Below are 20,501 nucleotides of genomic sequence, written 5' to 3' on the forward strand. Positions count from 1 at the left end.
GCATTTCAAACACTTTTCAACCTCATATTCATCATCTCCAGCACCAAACCAGTGAAAATTAGGTTGGAAATGGGTGGAGTTGCCCTTTAATCTTGAACCTTTTTACAAATGTCTACATGAGGAAAATGCATGGGTCTGCTTGGCTTGGCGGAGACAGACTGGCTGAAAGGGGTTGGCCTGGATGTGTTCCAGTGATACAGCTTTCATTTACACCTCACAGTATACGGTAGGTTGCTCCTAGAAATCAATGATGGATTTCAGTGAATAATGTGAATATGATATCGCATGATATTTACACTCTTAATCAGACATGAAAATCTCTATAGAGAGAGATTAGTAAATAGAACATGTGACTAAACAATGTCTCTGCAAACATATTTTTTATTGTAAAATAGTGTATCATCACTAAAATAAACACTACATTAACTCATGTCACTTGATAGATGTATGTTAGAAAAGGATACACAGTGATTCACATATTTTAACACATTTCATATTCAACATTTTTATAATTTCGAGGTATTGTAATATGTAACACCTAACTGTCCTCACCCCACCCCCTATACAAACATAAGTGTTGAGAAAGTGCTTTTAGATCAGGTGAAAGTCACTCAGTAGATACACTGACTGTACAAAACATTAGGAACACCTTCCTAATATTGTGTTGCACTCAATTCATCAGTGCATGGACTCTACAAGGTATTAAAAGCATTCCACAGGGATGCTGGCCCAAGTTGATTCCAATGCTTTTGTCACTGTCAAGATTCTGTCAAGTTGTCTGAATCTCCTTTGAGTGGTGGACCATTCGTGATATGCACGGGAAACTGTTGAGCGTGAAAAACCCAACAGCATTGCAGTTCTTGACATACTAAAACCGGTGCTCCTGGTACCTACTACCATACCCCATTGAACGGCACTTAAATATTTTGTCTTGCCCATTCACCCTCTGAATGGCACACACAAAATCCATGTCTCAAGTGTCTCAAAGCTTAAACGTCCTGAAAATCTGTGATACATCTCCTTTGCATAGAGTTGATCAGGCTGTTGATTATGACCTGTGGAATGTTGTCCCACTCCTCTTCAATGGCTGTGCGGAGTTGCTGGATATTGGCACAAACTGGAACACGCTGTCGTACAAGTCGATCCAGAGCATCCCAAACATGCTCAATGGTTGGCATGTCTGGTGGGTATGCAGGCCATGGAAGAACTGGGACATTTTTAGTTTCCAGAAGTTGTGTACAGATCCTTGCAACATGGGCCGTGCATTATCATGCTGAAACATGAGGTGATGAATGGCATGATATTGTGCCTCAGGATGTCGTCAAGGTATCTCTGTGCATTCAAAATCCCATAAATAAAATGCAATTGTGTTTGTTGTCATCCGTAGCTTATGCCTGCCCATACCATAACCACACCACCACCATGGGGCTCTCTGTTCACACCGATGACATGAGCAAACCACTTGCCCTCGCGACACAGTACACGCTGTTTGCCATCTGCCCGGTATGAATGTAACCTGCATTTATCCATGATTTATCCACTTCTGCAGCATGCCAGCGGCCTTCTAAGGTGAGCATTTAACCACTGAAGTGATTACGACGCCAAACTGCAGTCAGGTCAAGACCCTGGTGAGGACGACGAGCACGCAGATGAGCTTCCCTGAGACTGTTTCTGACAGTTTATGCAGAAAGTCTTCGGTTGTGCAAACCCATAGTTTCATCAGCTGTCCGGGTGGCTGGTCTCAGACGATCCTGCAGGTGAAAAAAACGGATGTGGAGGTCCTGGGCTGGCGTGGTTACACGTGGTCTGCGGTTGTTAGGCCTGTTGGAGGTACTGCCAAATTCTCTAAAACGATGTTGGAGGCGGCTTATGTTAAATAAATGAACATTCAATTATCTGGCAACAGCTCTGGTGGACGTTGCTGCAGTCAGCATGCCAATTGCACGCTACCCAAAAAACTTTAGACATCTGTGGCATTGTGGTGTGTGAACTCAACTGTGAATGGTCCTGGAGCACCAAGAAAAAGTGTCAAGGGAAGCCAGTTTGGATTTGGCTTCCCTCCTATCACATCACATCGAGAGCAATACATCATTGACAAAACAACTTGTTGTTGTAGCTAACTAGCTAAAATTGACCCTTTCCTAAATTAGCCATGGATGGAGATAGGGGTTTGGACTTGTGTTTTTACTTAATTCTAATACTGGTCAATGATTATAACGCTGATTCTGATCTACCCATAAATTCATACATTGTTGTGCATTGTTGTAGCTAGATGTAGAAGGCTAATGTTAACTAGTGTGACGTCCCTGGGTTTTTCAGCGGGGATATCGACAATGCCGCTGGAGCATGCTTTTGCGGCACAGTCTATAGCGCCCTGGACTTTGGGTTAGAAGGTTATTACAAAAAATACAAGTGTGCACTGTACGACAGAGTCATAGTCCGTTTGTCAACATGAAAGAGAGGATGTCATTGACGTTTCTCTACAGGTAGATTGAGTCAACATTTGTTTTCAACTTGCATACACACACACACACACACACACACACACACACACACACACACACACACACACACACACACACACACACACACACACACACACACACACACATATATATATATTTAGCTTATATTGATTGGACTAAATCATTTTTGGTATCTTTTAGTTGTCACTGTATTAGACTAAGCAATGTGATTTGATGATGTTGAATTGTTTCAGTTGAAGTGGTGCTGGATCGAACTGACCAAGTGTCGTCCGGGTTAGGGAGGGTTTGCCCCGGCAGGGATATCCTTGTCTCATCGCGCACTAGCGACTCCTGTGGCGGGCCGGGCGCAGTGCCCGCTGACCAAGTTGCCAGGTGTAAGGCTGGCAGGTCTCAAGGCTTATGAACTAACAGGTTATAGTGCAAACAACGCAATTATCACAACACATCGGTTGTAATATGGCTTTATTTTCTGTTGTGATAATTGTGTTGTTTGCTCTATAACCAGTGATTTTACCAACACAACTCTACTGATTACAGTCTGTGGCTCCAGGAAACTGTGCAGACACAGTTACCTGAGCTATATGATTGGCCACCGGTTGCTCTCTGGGCCTGCCGGGTAGGTGGAGTTCTACATTCAGACACATGAAATGGTAAAAAAATGTGAACACTTTGCCTTCCCGGTGCTAGGGATGCTGAATCAAGTGCACCTACCCCCAACAGCAAAAAAATACATTTAAAAAAAGAACCAAAGTCTTTATCGTTTGGTTTTTTACAGAATTGTTTGGTGATCGACTAGGAATGCATTAGAGATCGACCGGTTGGGGACAACTGCTGTACTTTAAATGTATTTAGGAAAGTTCAGTCGGTAAGGCTGGTTTGAATGGACCAACTCTATAATTCACATTGCTTGCTTCCTATCTCACTAGTCAGCATAGCAGGTATTTGTATGTTAGTGTATTTATTGACACCTCATCAGGATAGCCTCACGTCTCTCTTCCTCTTTACCATTAGCAAGCGGGTGGAATGTCCTTCACCTATTAACTTCTGCCAATGAGCATGGCACACTAATGCATTTCCACCATGCTTGCTGATTAACCTATGGACTCACTTGTGCAATAATCAGACTGGGACTGGGAACCCTCGTTACGGGCTCCGGACTGACGAGGCTGGGGAGACCTACTGGAGGCCTGGTCCGTGGAGGAGGCACAGGATGAACCGAGCTTTGGGGGAGCACTGAAGATCTGGTGCGTAGCCTTGACGCCACTCTTCCAGGCTGAATGCCCACTCTAGCCAGGCACCTCCAGAGCGCAGGCACAGGTCGAACTGGGCTGTCCATTGAGGATTTTCAATGTGCTTTAAGTTACATTTTGATTTGATTCCGAGTTTAGATGGTTTGAAGCAGACGATACCAACCATTTTCTGTCACAACTGTTGACCTGTGTTGTGTCCAGTAGTATTTCTACTGTTGGGGTTTGGAGGGGGGCATTAAGTTCATTGTAGTGCTAGGCTTTGCACCTTTCGTTGACACATTCTTCTGAGCAGACAGCCTCACTACTCCACCCACAGCATTTTGTGAAGTCTGACTGACAGATGTTAGATACAGAATATGCTATATTGAAGCTTTTGGGGAGACAATCAATGTTTCTGAATTCCAACGGCTTGAATGGGTTTAGATGTTGCATTGGGGTTGAATACTGGACAAACAGATCTAATTCCTGTCTAGAGGAATATTGGAGCAAGTAAACTAGCTGAATGATTAGCGGCATGTTGATCTGACCTCTTTAAAGAAAGGTTTAGCAATGTTCACGTATTCGTCGTCTATTTCACATGCTACCACTTGACCACTCTCTGGTACAACCAACGCCATGTTCAGGGTGTTGTACCCTGTGTACATCCCTGGAGAGAGGAAAATATTAATATTAGTCTCTTCTGATATTATAATGAGGGCAGTTCATTCAGAATTAGTGAATGTTGAAAAGATTGGCACAATGAAATATGTTACATATAATATAGTAACATTAAATGTTTTCAGGATTAAGCTTGTTTTATCATTACATACCAATTTCAATGGTTTTGCTGGCATTGATCAGTTTGGCCAGATTTGCCATCAGTTGTGCTTGTTCACTAGCAACCAGCATGATGCTCCATGGGTCCTCAAGGGTTTTCTGCAACATGAAGGAAGGAGGATTTTAATTGTATTTATTTTATTTAACCTTTATTTAACTAGGTAAATCAGTTAAGAACAAATTCAATGATGGCCTATCAAAAGGCAAAAGGCCTCCTGCGGGGACGGGGGATGGGATTAATGTTTTGTTTTGTTTTTATTTTTTTTAAATATAGGACAAAACACACATCACAACAAGAGAGACAACACAACACTGCATAAAGAGAGACCTAAGACAACAACATAGGAAGGCAGCAACACATGACAACACAGCATAGTAGCAAAACAACATGACAACAACATAGTAGCAACACACAACATGGTACAAACATTATTTGGCACAGACAACAGCACAAAGGGCAAGAAGGTAGAGACAACAATACATCACACAAAGCAGCCACAACTGTCAGTAAGAGTGTCCATGATTGAGTCTTTGAATGAAGAGATTGAGATAGAACTGTCTAGTTGAGTGTTTGTTGCAGCTCGTTCCAGTCGCTAGCTGCAGCGAACTGAAAGACGAGTGACCCAGGCATTGTGTGCTTTGGGGACCTTTAACGGAATGTGACTGGCAGAATGGGTGTTGTATGTGGTGGATGAGGGCTGCAGTAGAAGGTTTTATAAATAAGCATCAACCAGTGGGTCTTGCGACGGGTATACAGAGATGACCAGTTTACAGAGGAGTATAGAGTGCAGTGATGTGTCCTATAAGGAGCATTGGTGGCACATCTGATGGCCGAATGGTGAAGAACATCTAGCGAGAGCACCCTTACCTGCCGATCTATAAATCACATCTCCATAATCTAGCCTGGGTAGGATGGCCATCTGAATTAGGGTTAGTTTGGCAGCTTGGGTGAAAGAGGGGCGATCACGATAGAGGAAACAAAGTCTAGATTTAACTTTAGCCTGCAGCTTTGATTTGTGCTGAGAGAAGGACAGTGTACAGTCTTGCCAAACATGACCTTTGTTAAGGAGGTGTTCAGAACAAGGTTAAGGGTTGAGAAAGCTTGTTGGACACTAAGAAAGCTTTGTTATAGAGTGTTTAACACAACATTTGATTTCAAACATATACAAAAAAACATTACTTTTTTATGACATAATCTAATCAAACAATGTAATTACGCTGTATTGCAGCTTCAGCACAGTGTTTGTATAGTACTGTGCTGACCTCTAGTGGTTATAGTAGCCTATTTAACTGTCATGATACTGTAGAAAACCAGAATCTCTCTGTATCTATCTGGTTTGTATGTACAGTACATTCCTGCTTTTCATCTCATTAACACCCTGGTTCTCCCCAGTCTTACAATTCCAACCCTAGCCCTAGTTTCATGTCCTCATCCCGGTTCAACCCTAACACTAGCCTCAACCTCAACCCTAACCCTGGCTCTAACCCAGCCCAGCCTTACCAGTCTGAGTTTGGTCATGACAGGATGTTCTCTCAGTGAGTTGTTCACGACATACTGCAGCACTGGGTTGTTCTTCCCTCCACTGTGGCTCTTACCTGGCAGGGCAGATCCTATTCCTGTGCCTGACCAAAAAAACATCAGTTACAAATTTAGTTTGGCATGGTAACCCATCTAAACATCATTTTGATTGTCAGCCCCAAAGCCATGTTCACAACCATGGCTAATATTGATTACAGCGGGTTCAGGATTTAGCAAGTTAACCTTTGTAAAGAATTCTTTACTGTCAACATCAGGAAAAGAAATTGAAGTGCTTAAAGATGTTACAAAGATGGATATTCTCTGAGTCTGTGCCCTTGTTTGGCATGTAAGGAAAAAACAGAATGGTGTGGGCTTACTGGTTAAAAACAGCTGAATTTGCCAGCTCAGCCAATGAGATGTGCATGAACTTGGATATTCAAATGATCTACCAACTCAGAGTTCCATGTGGGGACAAGCTGCTCTGGCTGCACCTGATGTCCAGCATGCAGACTTGCCTTTGCAGCTTGTAAACCACGTTGTGTGGAGATTCTGTTTTACCACTCTTTCTTGTTGGCTAGCCATCTATCTACGTTTGCAGCGATTGCTAGCTAAGTGTTTCTTAACAGCAAACTACGCTGCTGCACTGCGTGAATTCTAGAACATTGTCAACTCACAGTGATGGCCATAACTTACACACTTCAATGCAAAATGTCATATGTCTATTCACCTGTTAAATACATTCTACTGTATGTTATAAACCAGCTTCCTTTCTGTGCATAGAGCAAAATACTTGAATTAATAGCGTATCTAATTGGCCCAGTTAAATGAGAGATGCGCATGGTAATTGTTTGTAGTCTGTGGCTACTTCGGGAATATGAACCCATCATGGCCGAAAAGGTTTAAGAATTTATTCTGCAATGGTTCTGAAAATATGTATTATGTGTATAAACGCAATATTGTCTACTAGAGAAATGTGAAATTACAGTATTCAGACGAAAACTACAGAAGTAACCTACAACCATCTGTGCCACAGTTAATAAACTGTGCTCTGGATCCGAGCTCTGGATCGGATGGTTTAGAGTAAAATAGCTTGTCTATTTACTACTATGAAGTGGGTGCAATTAAACGAGATATGGGACAAATAGTATACAGTACTTGTTCTAGGTCTATGTGCTAGCAACCTGGTGAGTATGAAACCATCACAGAAACGGTGAGGAATTTATTATGCAATGATCATGTAAATTAAATAAATAATAGCCTATAAAATGTATGCCTATTTCTAATTATTTTAAAATGCAAAGATGAATTAAATAGATTTTCTCTCTACTCACTAACAGCAAATTATTAACCTGTTTATTTTTATGAACAAGCATGTCCAGTATATTTCCCACATGCACAACATACTAATCTACTTGCCTGCTTGCAATGCAAAACTTCAACCACTAGAAAGTGCATACACAGTCTAAAGTTTGCTGGAAGGTGAGCACATTTTCAAGTCAAGTTCAGTTTTTATAAATTCTAACTTTTGTGTGAAAACTGGTACATGCACATTTTGGGGTATATTTTGTATGTAAATGTTTATAAATGAGGCCCCTGAGCCTAGGTCTCCCCCTAGTCAGCAGGTACTGTAGCCTAGTAGTTAGAGCCGAAAGGTTGCTGGATCGAATCCCCGAGCTGACAAGGTAAAAATCTGTCATTCTGCCCCTGAACTAGGCAGTTAACCCACTGTTCCCCGGTAGGCTGTCATTGTAAATAAGAATTTGTTCTCAACTGACTTGCCTAGTTAAATAAAGCTTAAATAAAAACATTTGTCTCCTCTCTAATGGAAAAATTGCACAGCGAGATATTTACCTGTTAGTGCAAGAACAAGCTGAAAGCAGAAATACATCTTGATATCTGGAGCCATTTTGGAAGTGTCTATTCAGCTATATAGAGTGAACACCAAAGAGACATTATTGAAGGAATGTGGGTCTACTATTTAACCAGAGTGGATGGGAAAGTCCACTGGCCTCCATGTGTGTTTGTTTTGAACTATCTTTTAGGGTGAGGGACAAGATATCGACCACTCTGTATGTAGATGTTTCACAAGAACACTTTCCTCACAATGTGTTTTCCAAACACCACCCCATGATGTAAGAGTGGAGTTTCCAAGGTGTCAGCCATAGGGAACCACTGTTTGAGGCTCACTGTATGCAGTAAAGAGGGTCAAATAATACATACAAATACTACATGTGTAACACAGACACTGGGAGTTAGGAAGCAAGTACAGGGGGTGAATTTAATAATAACTAGAACAACACAAAACAAGAGTTTAGCATCTGGACATGAGAAAGATAACTAATACTGCCTGGGGACACAACCAAAGGGAATGACAGATATAGGGGAGGTAATCAGAAGTGATGGAGTCCAGGTGAGTCTCATGAGGCGCAGGTGTGCATAATGATGGTGGCAGGTGTGCATAATAATAAGTAATGAGTGCCAGAGAGGGGGAGCTGGAGTAAACGTGACAAGATGTGACATGCTTTGCCCCCCGGTGGCATAACATTGGGGTTGAGTATGAGCAACACTGTTCAATCAGATTGGGCAGGCAGCCCAATTAAGAATCAGGATCCTTTTTTTCAATTTCCGGCTAAAATACCCAAATCTAACTGCCTGTAGCTCAGGACCTGAAGCAAGGATATGCATATTCTTGATACTATTTTTATTTTATTTTATTTTTATTTCACCTTTATTTAACCAGGTAGGCAAGTTGAGAACAAGTTCTCATTTACAACTGCGACCTGGCCAAGATAAAGCAAAGCAGTTCGACACATGTAACAACACAGTGTTACACATGGAGTAAAACAAACATACAGTCAATAATACAGTAGAAAAATAAGTCTATATACAATGTGAGCAAATGAGGTGAGATAAGGGAGGTAAAGGCAATATATAGGCCATGGTGGCGAAGTAAATATAATATAGCAATTAAAACACTGGAATGGTAGATTTGACAGTAGATGAATGTGCAAAGTAGAAATACTGGGGTGCAAAGGAGCAACATAAATAAAGAATGGAACTGTCTATAGTGCTGAAAATGTATAGCATCAGCCGTAGGCTAGACTGTCTGACAACGCTTGCGTCCTCACCTGTGTTCTCTCTCTCTCCGTCTCTCTTTCTCCCTCATCGTTTTGTCTCAGACAGCATTGACGGATAGGAGATCATTTCACTTCAAAATGTCGGCAGTCTACAATGACACCTCAAAATTAAAAGTCATATGTCTTCAATACATTATCAGGTGTTCAGACTATTGTTTTATCCAAGGGGCTATATATCTTTCTTTGTTTGGTTGATTTTTTAAATATTATAGAAAGGGGTTGCAGAATTTGGTTTGGCTGAATGTGTCTGCCTTGTAATTTAACTGTATATTACTGTATATAAGAGACAGTAATGCAAGTGTAAAATAGTCATGTAAGAATGACCCTAAGCCAAGACATAACTGCTTCCATTTCTCAGTCAAGCAGCACTTTTCAAGGGCATTTCAAACACTTTTCAACCTCATATTCATCATCTCCAGCACCAAACCAGTGAAAATTAGGTTGAAAATGGGTGGAGTTGCCCATTCATCTTGAACCTTTTTACAAATGTCTACATGAGGAAAATGCATGGGTCTGCTTGGCTTGGCGGAGACAGACTGGCTGAAAGGGGTTGGCCTGGATGTGTTCCAGTGATACAGCTTTCATTTACACCTCACAGTATACGGTAGGTTGCTCATAGAAATCAATGATGGATTTCAGTGAATAATGTGAATATGATATCACATGATATTTACTCTCTTAATCAGACATGAACATCTCTATAGAGAGAGATTAGTAAATAGAAAATGTGACTAAACAATGTCTCTGCAAACATATTTTTTATTGTAAAATAGTGTATCATCACTAAAATAAACACTACATTAACTCATGTCACTTGATAGATGTATGTTAGAAAAGGATGCACAGTGATTCACATATTTTAACACATTTCATATTCAACATTTTTATAATTTCGAGGTATTGTAATATGTAACACCTAACTGTCCTCACCCCACCCCCTATACAAACATAAGTGTTGAGAAAGTGCTTTTAGATCAGGTGAAAGTCACTCAGTAGATACACTGACTGTACAAAACATTAGGAACACCTTCCTAATATTGTGTTGCACTCAATTCATCAGTGCATGGACTCTACAAGGTATTAAAAGCATTCCACAGGGATGCTGGCCCAAGTTGATTCCAATGCTTTTGTCACTGTCAAGATTCTGTCAAGTTGTCTGAATCTCCTTTGAGTGGTGGACCATTCGTGATATGCACGGGAAACTGTTGAGCGTGAAAAACCCAACAGCATTGCAGTTCTTGACATACTAAAACCGGTGCTCCTGGTACCTACTACCATACCCCATTGAAAGGCACTTAAACATTTTGTCTTGCCCATTCACCCTCTGAATGGCACACACACAATCCATCTCTCAACTGTCTCAAGGCTTAAACGTCCTGAAAATTTGTGATACATCTCATTTGCATAGAGTTGATCAAGCTGTTGATTGTGACCTGTGGAATGTTGTCCCACTCCTCTTCAATGGCTGTGCGGAGTTGCTGGATATTGGCACAAACTGGAACACGCTGTCGTACAAGTCGATCCAGAGCATCCCAAACATGCTCAATGGTTGGCATGTCTGGTGGGTATGCAGGCCATGGAAGAACTGGACATTTTTAGTTTCCAGAAGTTGTGTACAGATCCTTGCAACATGGGCCGTGCATTATCATGCTGAAACATGAGGTGATGAATGGCATGATATTGTGCCTCAGGATGTCGTCAAGGTATCTCTGTGCATTCAAAATCCCATAAATAAAATACAATTGTGTTTGTTGTCATCCGTAGCTTATGCCTGCCCATACCATAACCACACCACCACCATGGGGCTCTCTGTTCTCACCGATGACATGAGCAAACCACTTGCCCTCGCGACACAGTACACGCTGTTTGCCATCTGCCCGGTACGAATGTAACCTGGATTTATCCATGATTTATCCACTTTCGCAGCATGCCAGCAGCCTTCTAAGGTGAGCATTTAACCACTGAAGTGATTACAACGCCAAACTGCAGTCAGGTCAAGACCCTGGTGAGGACGACCTTTGCCTTCCCGGTGCTAGGGATGCTGAATCAAGTGCATCTACCCCCAACAGCAAAAAAATAAATTTAAAAAAAGAACCGAAGTCTTTATCGTTTGGTTTTTTACAGAATTGTTTGGTGATCGACTAGGAATGCCTTAGAGATCGACCGGTTGGGGACAACTGCTGTACTCGAAATGTATTTAGGAAAGTTCAGTCGGTAAGGCTGGTTTGAATGGATCGGCATTTCATTCACCTTGTAAACTCTATAATTCACATTGCTTGCTTCCTATCTCACTAGTCAGCATAGCAGGTATTTTTATGTTAGTGTATTTATTGACACCTCATCAGGATAGCCTCACGTCTCTCTTCCTCTTTACCATTAGCAAGCGGGTGGAATGTCCTTCACCTATTAACTTCTGCCAATGAGCATGGCACACTAATGCATTTCCACCATGCTTGCTGATTAACCTATGGACTCACTTGTGCAATAATCAGACTGGGACTGGGAACCCTCGTTGCGGGCCCCGGACTGACGAGGCTGGGGAGACCTACTGGAGGCCTGGTCCGTGGAGGAGGCACATGATGAACCAGGCTGGGGAGTCCTACTGGAGGCCTGGTCTGAGGAGGAGGCACAGGATGAACCAGGCTGGGGAGACCTACTGGAGGCCTGGTCTGTGGAGGAGGCACAGGATGAACAAGGCTGGGGAGACCTACTGGAGGCCTGGTCCGTGGAGGAGGCACAGGATGAACCGAGCTGTGGGGGAGCACTGAAGATCTGGTGCGTAGCCTTGACGCCACTCTTCCAGGCTGAATGCCCACTTTAACCAGGCACCTCCAGAGCGCAGGCACAGGTCGAACCGGGCTGTCCATTGAGGATTTTCAATGTGCTTTAAGTTACATTTTGATTTGATTCCGAGTTTAGATGGTTTGAAGCAGACGATACCAACCATTTTCTGTCACAACTGTTGACCTGAGTTGTGTACAGTAGTATTTCTACTGTTGGGGTTTGGAGGGGGGCATTAAGTTCATTGTAGTGCTAGGCTTTGCACCTTTCGTTGACACATTCTTCTGAGCAGACGGCCTCACTACTAGCATTTTGTGAAGTCTGACTGACAGATGTTAGATACAGAATATGCTATATTGAAGCTTTTGGGGAGACAATCAATGTTTCTGAATTCCAACGGGTTGAATGGGTTTAGATGTTGCATTGGGGTTGAATACTGGACAAACAGATCTAATTCCTGTCTAGAGGAATATTGGAGCAAGTAAACTAGCTGAATGATTAGCGGCATGTTGATCTGACCTCTTTAAAGAAAGGTTTAGCAATGTTCACGTATTCGTCGTCTATTTTACATGCTACCACTTGACCACTCTCTGGTACAACCAACGCCATGTTCAGGGTGTTGTACCCTGTGTACATCCCTGGAGAGAGGAAAATATTAATATTAGTCTCTTCTGATATTATAATGAGGGCAGTTCATTCAGAATTAGTGAATGTTGAAAAGATTGGCACAATGAAATATGTTACAAATAATATAGTAACATTAAAAGTTTTTATCATTACATACCAATTTCAATGGTTTTGCTGGCATTGATCAGTTTGGCCAGATTTGCCATCAGTTGTGCTTGTTCACTAGCAACCAGTGTAACCGATGTGAAATGGCTAGCTAGTTAGTGGTGATGCGCGCTAATAGCGTTTCAATCGGTGACGTCACTCGCTCTGAGACCTGAAGTAGTTGTTCCCCTTGCTCTGCAAGGGCAGTGGCTTTTGTGGAGCGAAGGGTAACGATGCTTCGTGGGTATCAGTTGTCTATGTTTGCAGAGGGTCCCTGGTTCGAGCCCGGCGAGGGGACGGACTAAAGTTAAACTGTTACGTTGATGCTGTTGACCCGGATCACTGGTTGCTGCGTAAAAGGAGAAGGTCAAAAGGGTGGTGAGTGTAACTGATGTGAAATGGCTGGCTAGTTAGCAGTGGTGCGCACTAAGAGCGTTTCAATCGGTGATGTCACTCGCTCTGAGACCTGAAGTTCCTTGCTCTGCAAGGGCCGCGGCTTTTGTGGAGCGATGGGTAACGATGCTTCGTGGGTGAATTTTTATTTTATTTAACCTTTATTTAACCTTTAAGTAAGTCAGTTAAGAACAAATTCAATGACGGCCTATCAAAATGCAAAAGGCCTCCTGCGGGGACTGGGGCAGGGATTCAGTTTTACATATATATTTTTTTAATGTAAGACAAAACACACATCACGACAAGAGAGACAACACAACACTGCATAAAGAGAGACCTAAGAAAACAACATTGGAAGGCAGCAACACATGACAACACAGCATGGCAGCAACACAACATGGTAGCAACACAACATGGTAGCAGCATAAAACATGGTACAAACATTATTGGACACAGACAACAGCACAAAGGGCAAGAAGTTAGAGACAACAATAGATCAGGCAAAGCGGCCACAACTGTCAGTAAGAGTGTAAGTCTTTATTGAAGACTCATCTCTTCAGTAGGTCCTATGATTGAGCCGCCCTTGCTTTGTCTGCCTGACCGGTTCCCCTCTTTCCACTGGGATTCTCTGCCTCTAACCCTATTACAGGGGCTGAGTCACTGGCTTACTGGTGCTCTTCCATGCCGTCCCTAGGAGGGGTGTGTCACTTGAGTGGGTTGATCTTCCTGTCCGGGTTGGCGCCCCACCTTGGGTTGTGCCGTGGTGGAGATCTTTGTGGGCTATTCTCGGCCTTTTCTGAGGATGGTAAGTTGATGGTTGAAGATATCCCTCTAGTGGTGTGGGGGCTGTGTTTTGGCAAAGTGGGTGGGGTTATATCCTGCCTGTTTGGCCCTGTCCGGGGGTATCGTCGGACAGGGCCACAGTGTCTCCCGACCCCTCCTGTCTCAGCCTCCAGTATTTATGCTGCAGTAGTTAATGTGTAGGGGGGGCTAGTGTCAGTCTGTTTTATCTGGAGGATTTCTCCTGTCTTATATTTTATTAATATTTTAATTTCACCTTTATTTAACCAGGTAGGCTAGTTGAGAACAAGTTCTCATTTGCAACTGCGACCTGGCCAAGATAAAGCAAAGCAGTGTGACACAGACAACAACAGAGTTACACATGGAGGAAACAAAAAACAAGCCAATAACACAAACAAGTCAATGACACAGTAGAGAAAAGAAAGTCTATACACAGTGTGTGCAAAAGGCATGAGGAGGTATGTAATAAATAGGCCATAGGAGCGAATAATTACAATTTTAGCAGATTAACACTGGAGTGATAAATGAGCAGATGATGATGTGCAAGTAGAGATACTGGTGTGCAAAAGAGCAGAAAAGTAAATAAAATAAAAACAGTATGGGGATGAGGTAGGTAGATTGGGTGGACTATTTACAGATGGACTATGTACAGCTGCAGTGATCGGTTAGCTGCTTAGATAGTTGATGTTTATTAAAGTTGGTGAGGGAAATAAAAGTCTCCAAATTCAGCGATTTTTGCAATTCGTTCCAGTCACTGGCAGCAGAGAACTGGAAGGAAAGGCGTCCAAATGAGGTGTTGGCTTTGGGGATGATCAGTGAGATATACCTGCTGGAACGTGTGCTACGTGTGGGTGTTGTTATCGTGACCAGTGAACTGAGATAAGGCGGAGCTTTACCTAGCATAGACTTATAGATGACCTGGAGCCAGTGGGTCTGGAGATGAATATGTAGCGAGGGCCAGCCGACTAGAGCAACAGGTCGCAGTGGTGGGTGGTATAAGGTGATGTGGTAACAAAATGGATGGCACTATGATAGACTGCATCCAGTTTGCTGAGTAGAGTGTTGGAAGCTATTTTGTAGGTGACATCGCCCGAAGTCGAGGATCGGTAGGATAGTCAGTTTTAATAGGGTAAGTTTGGCGGCGTGAGTGAAGTAGGCTTTGTTGCGAAATAGAAAGCCGATTCTAGATTTGATTTTGGATTGGAGATGTTTAATATGAGTCTGTAAGGAGAGTTTACGGTCTAGCCAGACACCTAGGTATTTATAGTTGTCCACATATTCTAGGTCAGAACCATCCAAGGTGGTGATGCTAGTCGGGCGGGCGGGTGCAGGCAGCGAACGGTTGAAAAGCATGCATTTGGTTTTACTAGCGTTGAAGAGCAGTTGGAGGCCACGGAAGGAGTGTTGTATGGCATGGAAGCTCGTTTGGAGGTTAGTTAGCACAATGTCCAAGGAAGGGCCAGAAGTATACAGAATGGTGTCGTCTGCGTAGAGTTGGGTCAGGGAATTGCCCGCAGCAAGAGCGACATCATTGATATATACAGAGAAAAGAGTAAGCCAGAGAATTGAACCCTGTGGTACCCTCATGGAGACTGCCAGAGGTCCAGACAACATGCCCCCCGATTTGACACACTGAACTCTGTCTGCAAAGTAGTTGGTGAACTAGGCGAGGCAGTCGTCAGAAAAACTAAGGCTATTGAGTCTGCCGAAAGGAATACGGTGATTGACAGAGTCGAAAGCCTTGGCCAGGTCGATGAAGACGGCTGCACGGTACTGTCTTTTATCGATGGCAGTTATGATATCGTGTAATACCTTGAGCGTGGCTGAGGTGCACCCATTACCGGCTCGGAAGCCGGATTGCACAGCGGAGAAGGTACGGTGGGATTCTAAATGGTCAGGGCAGGATGGATATCCGGTGTCCTGTGTGAATTTAAGTGTGCTCTCCTTAAGACCATGCCTCAGGACTACCTGGCCTGATGACTCCTTGCTCACCACTGCTGCTCCAGATTCAACTGTTCTGCCTGCGGCGATGGAATACTGACCTGTTCACCGGACATGCTACCTGTCCCAGACCTGCTGATTTCAACTCTCTAGAGACAGCAGGAGCGACAGAGATACTCTGAATGATCGGCTATGAAAAGCCAACTGACATTTACTCCTGAGGTGCTGACCTGTTGCACCCTCGACAACCACTGTGATTATTATTATTTGACCCTGCTGGTCATCTATGAACATCTTGGCCATGTTCTGTTATCATTTCCACCCAGCACAGCCAGAAGAGGACTGGACACCCCTCATAGCCTGGTTCATCTCTAGGTTTCTTCCTAGGTTCTGGCCTTTCTAGGGAGTTTGTCCTAGCCACCGTGCTTCTACACCTGCATTGCTTGCTGTTTGGGGTTTTAGGCTGGGTTTCTGTGCAGCACTTTGTGACATCAGCTGATGTAAGAATGGCTTTATAAATACATTTGATTGATGGTCTCCATGTGTGTTTGTTTTGAACTATTATTTTAGGGTGAGGGACAAGATATCGACCACTCCTTATGTAGATGTTTCATAAGAACACTTTCCTCCCAATGTGTTTTCCAAACACCACCCCATGATGTAACAGTGGAGTTTCCAATGTGTCAGCCATAGGGAACCACTGTTTGAAGCTCACTGTATGCAGTAAAGAGGGTCAAATAATACATACAAATACTAGATGTGTAACACAGACACTGGGAGTTAGGAAGCAAGTACAACGGGTGAATTTAATAACAAATAGAACAATACGAAACAAGAGTTTAGCATCTGGACATGAGGAAGATAACTAATATTGCCTGGGGACACAACCAAAGGGAATGACAGATAAAGGGGAGGTAATCAGAAGTGATGGAGTCCAGGTGAGTCTCATGAGACGGGGTGCGCCTTACGATGGTGGCAGGTGTCCATAATAATAAGTAAACTGCCGACAATGAGGAGAGGGGAAGGGGGAGTAGACGTGACAGTACCCCCTCCCTGAAGCGGGGCTCAAGAAGCAGGACGCCGACCAGAGGAACGGTCCCAAGTACCAGGAGCAGGTCGGTCACCTCTGATGAGGCACGGGAACCTGAAGAGCCAGCTGAAGCGCGGGACCAAGTCGAGCCGGCTGAGGCATGGGAAACAGTCGAATCGGCAATGCAATAGAAAGGCCAGACAGTGATGTATGATTCTAGGTGTAATTTAGATGTTGTCCACAAGATGAGGGCAGTGTGTGCAAAGTTTACTGATCCAGTAAAGAATTACATCACTACGCAATATGCTGTTTCATGTCTTCCAGGTGTTTGCCCAAATGTGCCAAATTGGTCAATTTATACATTTTTTTTTATTTGTTATTCTTTTTTAACCCCTTTTTCTCCCCAATTTCGTGGTATCCAATTGTTTAGTGGCTACTATCTTGTCTCATCGCTACAACTCCTGTACGGGCTCGGGAGAGACGGAGGTTGAAAGTCATGCGTCCTCCAATACACAACCCAACCAAGCCGCACTGCTTCTTAACACAGCGCCCTCCAACCCTGAAGCAAGCCGCACCAATGTGTCGGAGGAAACACCGTGCATCTGGCAACCTTGATTAGCGCGCACTGCGCCCGGCCCGCCACAGGAGTCGCTGGTGCGCGATGAGACAAGGATTTCCCTACCGGCCAAACCATCCTTAACCCGGACGACGCTAGGCCAATTGTGCGTCGCCCCACGGACCTCCCGGTCGCGGCCGATTACGACAGAGCCTCGGCGCGAAACCAGAATCTCTGGTGGCGCATCTGGTGCTGCAGTACAGCGCCCTTAACCACTGCACCACCCGGGAGGCAATTTATACATTTTCAAGTAACTATAGCGAACATACAACAATGCTATGGTAATAAAATTGTTTAAGTTTACACACTCCCAGGAATGTCATACATGATGGGTCATTAGCTTCCTTACAGAAAACCTTCACACATCTAGAGGGCTGGGCGGGGTGTGTGTAGAGCCAGAGAAAGCAGTGGGGTCAAACTGCGGAACCCAGTTCCTACATTTGAATATAAAAATATATATTTTTAAACAAGACAATACTACATTTTTTATCTGGGACCCTTAGGATGACAAATCAGAGCAAGATTACTGAATGTCAGTACATTATTTACCTTCAGAGGTGAATGTATCAAACCAGTTGCAATGATAAAAGTGTTTTGTTGTTGTGCACTATCCTCAAACAATGGCATGGTCTTTTTCTGCTGTAATAGCTACTGTAAATTGAAAACAGCAGTCAGATTAACAAGAATGTAAGCTTTCTGCTCACATAAGACATGTCTATGTCCCGGAAAGTTGGCTGTTGTTTACAACGTCATTCTAGTAACATTATCACATACTGAGCAACAACTGTCGTAGTATTAGGGACACCAATCCCGTAGAGGTTAAAGACTTTGTTAAAGGGTAAGTTCACCCTAAGATCAAAGTTTCTTAGTAAACAATCTATCTAAAATCAGCCTTAGTTGAGCTGAATCTATATTACATAATACACATTTCTTGTAGATGTCTTTTAGTGTTTAGGCCTCAATCACAACTGAATGAGAAAGATTGGCACCATTTCAATACAGCTAACATTGCAGCATTTCCCTTAAACTATCTCACATCTTCCTATTTGGCTGGGTTAAGACAATAGAGTATGGTTTTTGTTTGCAAGTCAGTCACACTGTTTTGCCCCTGCGTGTTTCCCTTTAACTATCTCACAACTTGCTGTGTTCTATTTTAATTTTACTAGGCAAGTCAGTTAAGAACAAATTCTTATTTTCAATGACAGCCTAGGAACAGTGGGTTAACTGCCTGTTCAGGGGCAGAACGACAGATTTGGAGCTTGTCAGCTCGGGGGGTTTGAACTTTCAACCTTCCGGTTACTAGTCCAACACTCTAACCACACTCTAACCACTAACCGCTACCCTGCTGATCATTTAATTTATGTGAACTTGTTGGCAAGGAACTTTTGTTTGCATCCCTGCATCCATAATTGGGGAATTGACATAGTAAGACAGAGGAAGCTTGCTGTCCTTGCTGTGTTGTGAAATAACAACTCTAGTTTAACTTCTAGGGGTAGGGGGGGACTTTTCAAAACAGTTTTGAAAAGTCCTCTCCCTTCCCCTAGAAGTTAAACCAGAGTTTCCTCTGTCTTCCTCTGTCAATTCCCCAATTATAGATGCAGGGATGCAAACAAAAGTTTGTTGCCAACAAGTTCACATAAATTAAATGAGCCAAGAAATGGGCCAATAAAAGGGCACTATAAAATGTGCAGTTTTGTGACACAGCACAATGCCACAGATGTCTCAAGTTTTGAAGGAGCGTGCAATTGGCATGTTGACTACAGGAATGTCCACCAGAGCTGTTGCCAGATAATTTTATATGAATTTCTCTACCATAATCCACCTCCAAAGTTATTGGAATTTGGCAGTACGTCCAACTGGCCTCACAACCACAGACTATGTGTAGACCTTACAGTGAAATACTTACTTACGAGCCCTTAACCAACAATGCAGTTTTAAGAAAATACCTAAAAAAAGTAAGAGTAACAAATAATTAAAGAGCAGCAGTAAATAACAATAGCGGGGCTATATACAGCGGGTTCCGGTACAGGTAGGTAATATGTACATGTAGGTAGAGTTATTAAAGTGACTAAACTTAGATAATAGCAGAAAGTAGCAGCAGCATAGGGAGGGGGGGTGTCAATGCAAATAGTCTGACTAGCCATTTGATTAGATGTTCAAGCTTGGGGGTAGAAGCTGTTTAGAAGCCTCTTGGACCTAGACTTGTTGCTCCGGTACCACTTGCTGTGCGCTAGCAGAGAGAACAGTCTATGACTAGGGTGGCTGGAGTCTGACAATATTTTGGCCGTTCCTCTGACACCGCCTGGTATAGAGGTCCTGGTTGGCAGAAAGCTTGGCCCCAGTGATGTACTGGGCCGTATGCACTACCCTCTGTAGTGCCATGCGGTCGGAGGCCGAGCAGTTGCCATACCAGGCAGTGATGCAACCCATCAGGATGGTCTCGATGTTGCAGCTGTAAAACCTTTTGAGGATCTGAGGACCCATGCCAAATCTTTTCAGTCTCCTGAGGGGGAATAGGTTTTGTCATACCCTCTTCATGACTTTCTTGGTGTCCTTGGGCCATGTTAGTTTGTTGGTGATGTGGAAGCCAAGGAACTTGAAGTTACCCTTACCCTTCAGGAAGTCCAGGATCATGTTGCAGAGGGAGGTGTTCAGTCCCAGGGTCCTTAGCTTAGTGATGAGCTTTGAGGGCATTATGGTGTTGAATTTGAGTTGTAGTCAATGAATAGCGTTCTCACTGTAGTTGTTCCTTTTGTCCAGGTGTGAAAGGGCAGTGTGGAGTGCAATAGAGATTGCATCATCTGTGGATCTGTTGGTGTGGTATGCAAATTGGAATGGGTCCAGGGCTTCTGGGATAATGATGTTAATGTGAGCCATGACCAGACTTTCAAAGCATTTCATGGCTACAGACGTGAGTGCTACGGGTCGGTAGTCATTTAGGCAGGTTACCTTAGTGTTCT

The 20,501-nt window shown here is 43.4% G+C and overlaps 2 protein-coding genes and 1 long non-coding RNA gene across 3 annotated transcripts in view; all 3 read right to left on the reverse strand.

Moving 5' to 3' along the window:
• The window catches only part of LOC110532773 (uncharacterized), a 38,010-nt gene that overhangs the window by 7,179 nt on the left and 10,330 nt on the right, over nucleotides 1–20,501 (reverse strand). The window contains exons 5-6 of the mRNA XM_090184710.1: nucleotides 20,071–20,154; nucleotides 17,020–17,078 (exon numbers count right to left, since the gene is read on the reverse strand). Coding sequence (XP_090040836.1) covers nucleotides 17,020–17,078; nucleotides 20,071–20,154 — 143 coding nt within the window. The remainder of the gene's footprint in view (nucleotides 1–17,019; nucleotides 17,079–20,070; nucleotides 20,155–20,501) is intronic.
• On the reverse strand, nucleotides 362–8,069 carry LOC149985671 (catechol O-methyltransferase domain-containing protein 1-like). Its single transcript, XM_090242357.1, has 4 exons — nucleotides 7,923–8,069; nucleotides 6,054–6,175; nucleotides 4,546–4,651; nucleotides 362–4,382 (listed from the first exon to the last, which is right to left on the reverse strand). The coding sequence occupies exons 1-4, from the start codon at nucleotides 7,975–7,977 to the stop codon at nucleotides 4,243–4,245; spliced, it is 423 nt and encodes a 140-aa protein (XP_090098483.1). The 5' UTR covers nucleotides 7,978–8,069; the 3' UTR covers nucleotides 362–4,242.
• On the reverse strand, nucleotides 9,948–12,849 carry LOC149985672 (uncharacterized). Its single transcript, XR_016497558.1, has 2 exons — nucleotides 12,774–12,849; nucleotides 9,948–12,627 (listed from the first exon to the last, which is right to left on the reverse strand). It is a non-coding gene; the product is annotated as an uncharacterized LOC149985672 (long non-coding RNA).

The sequence above is a fragment of the Oncorhynchus mykiss genome, chromosome 1, assembly GCF_057628025.1.
Source record: "Oncorhynchus mykiss isolate SJ-2025 chromosome 1, ASM5762802v1, whole genome shotgun sequence".
Lineage (NCBI taxonomy): Eukaryota > Metazoa > Chordata > Actinopteri > Salmoniformes > Salmonidae > Oncorhynchus > Oncorhynchus mykiss.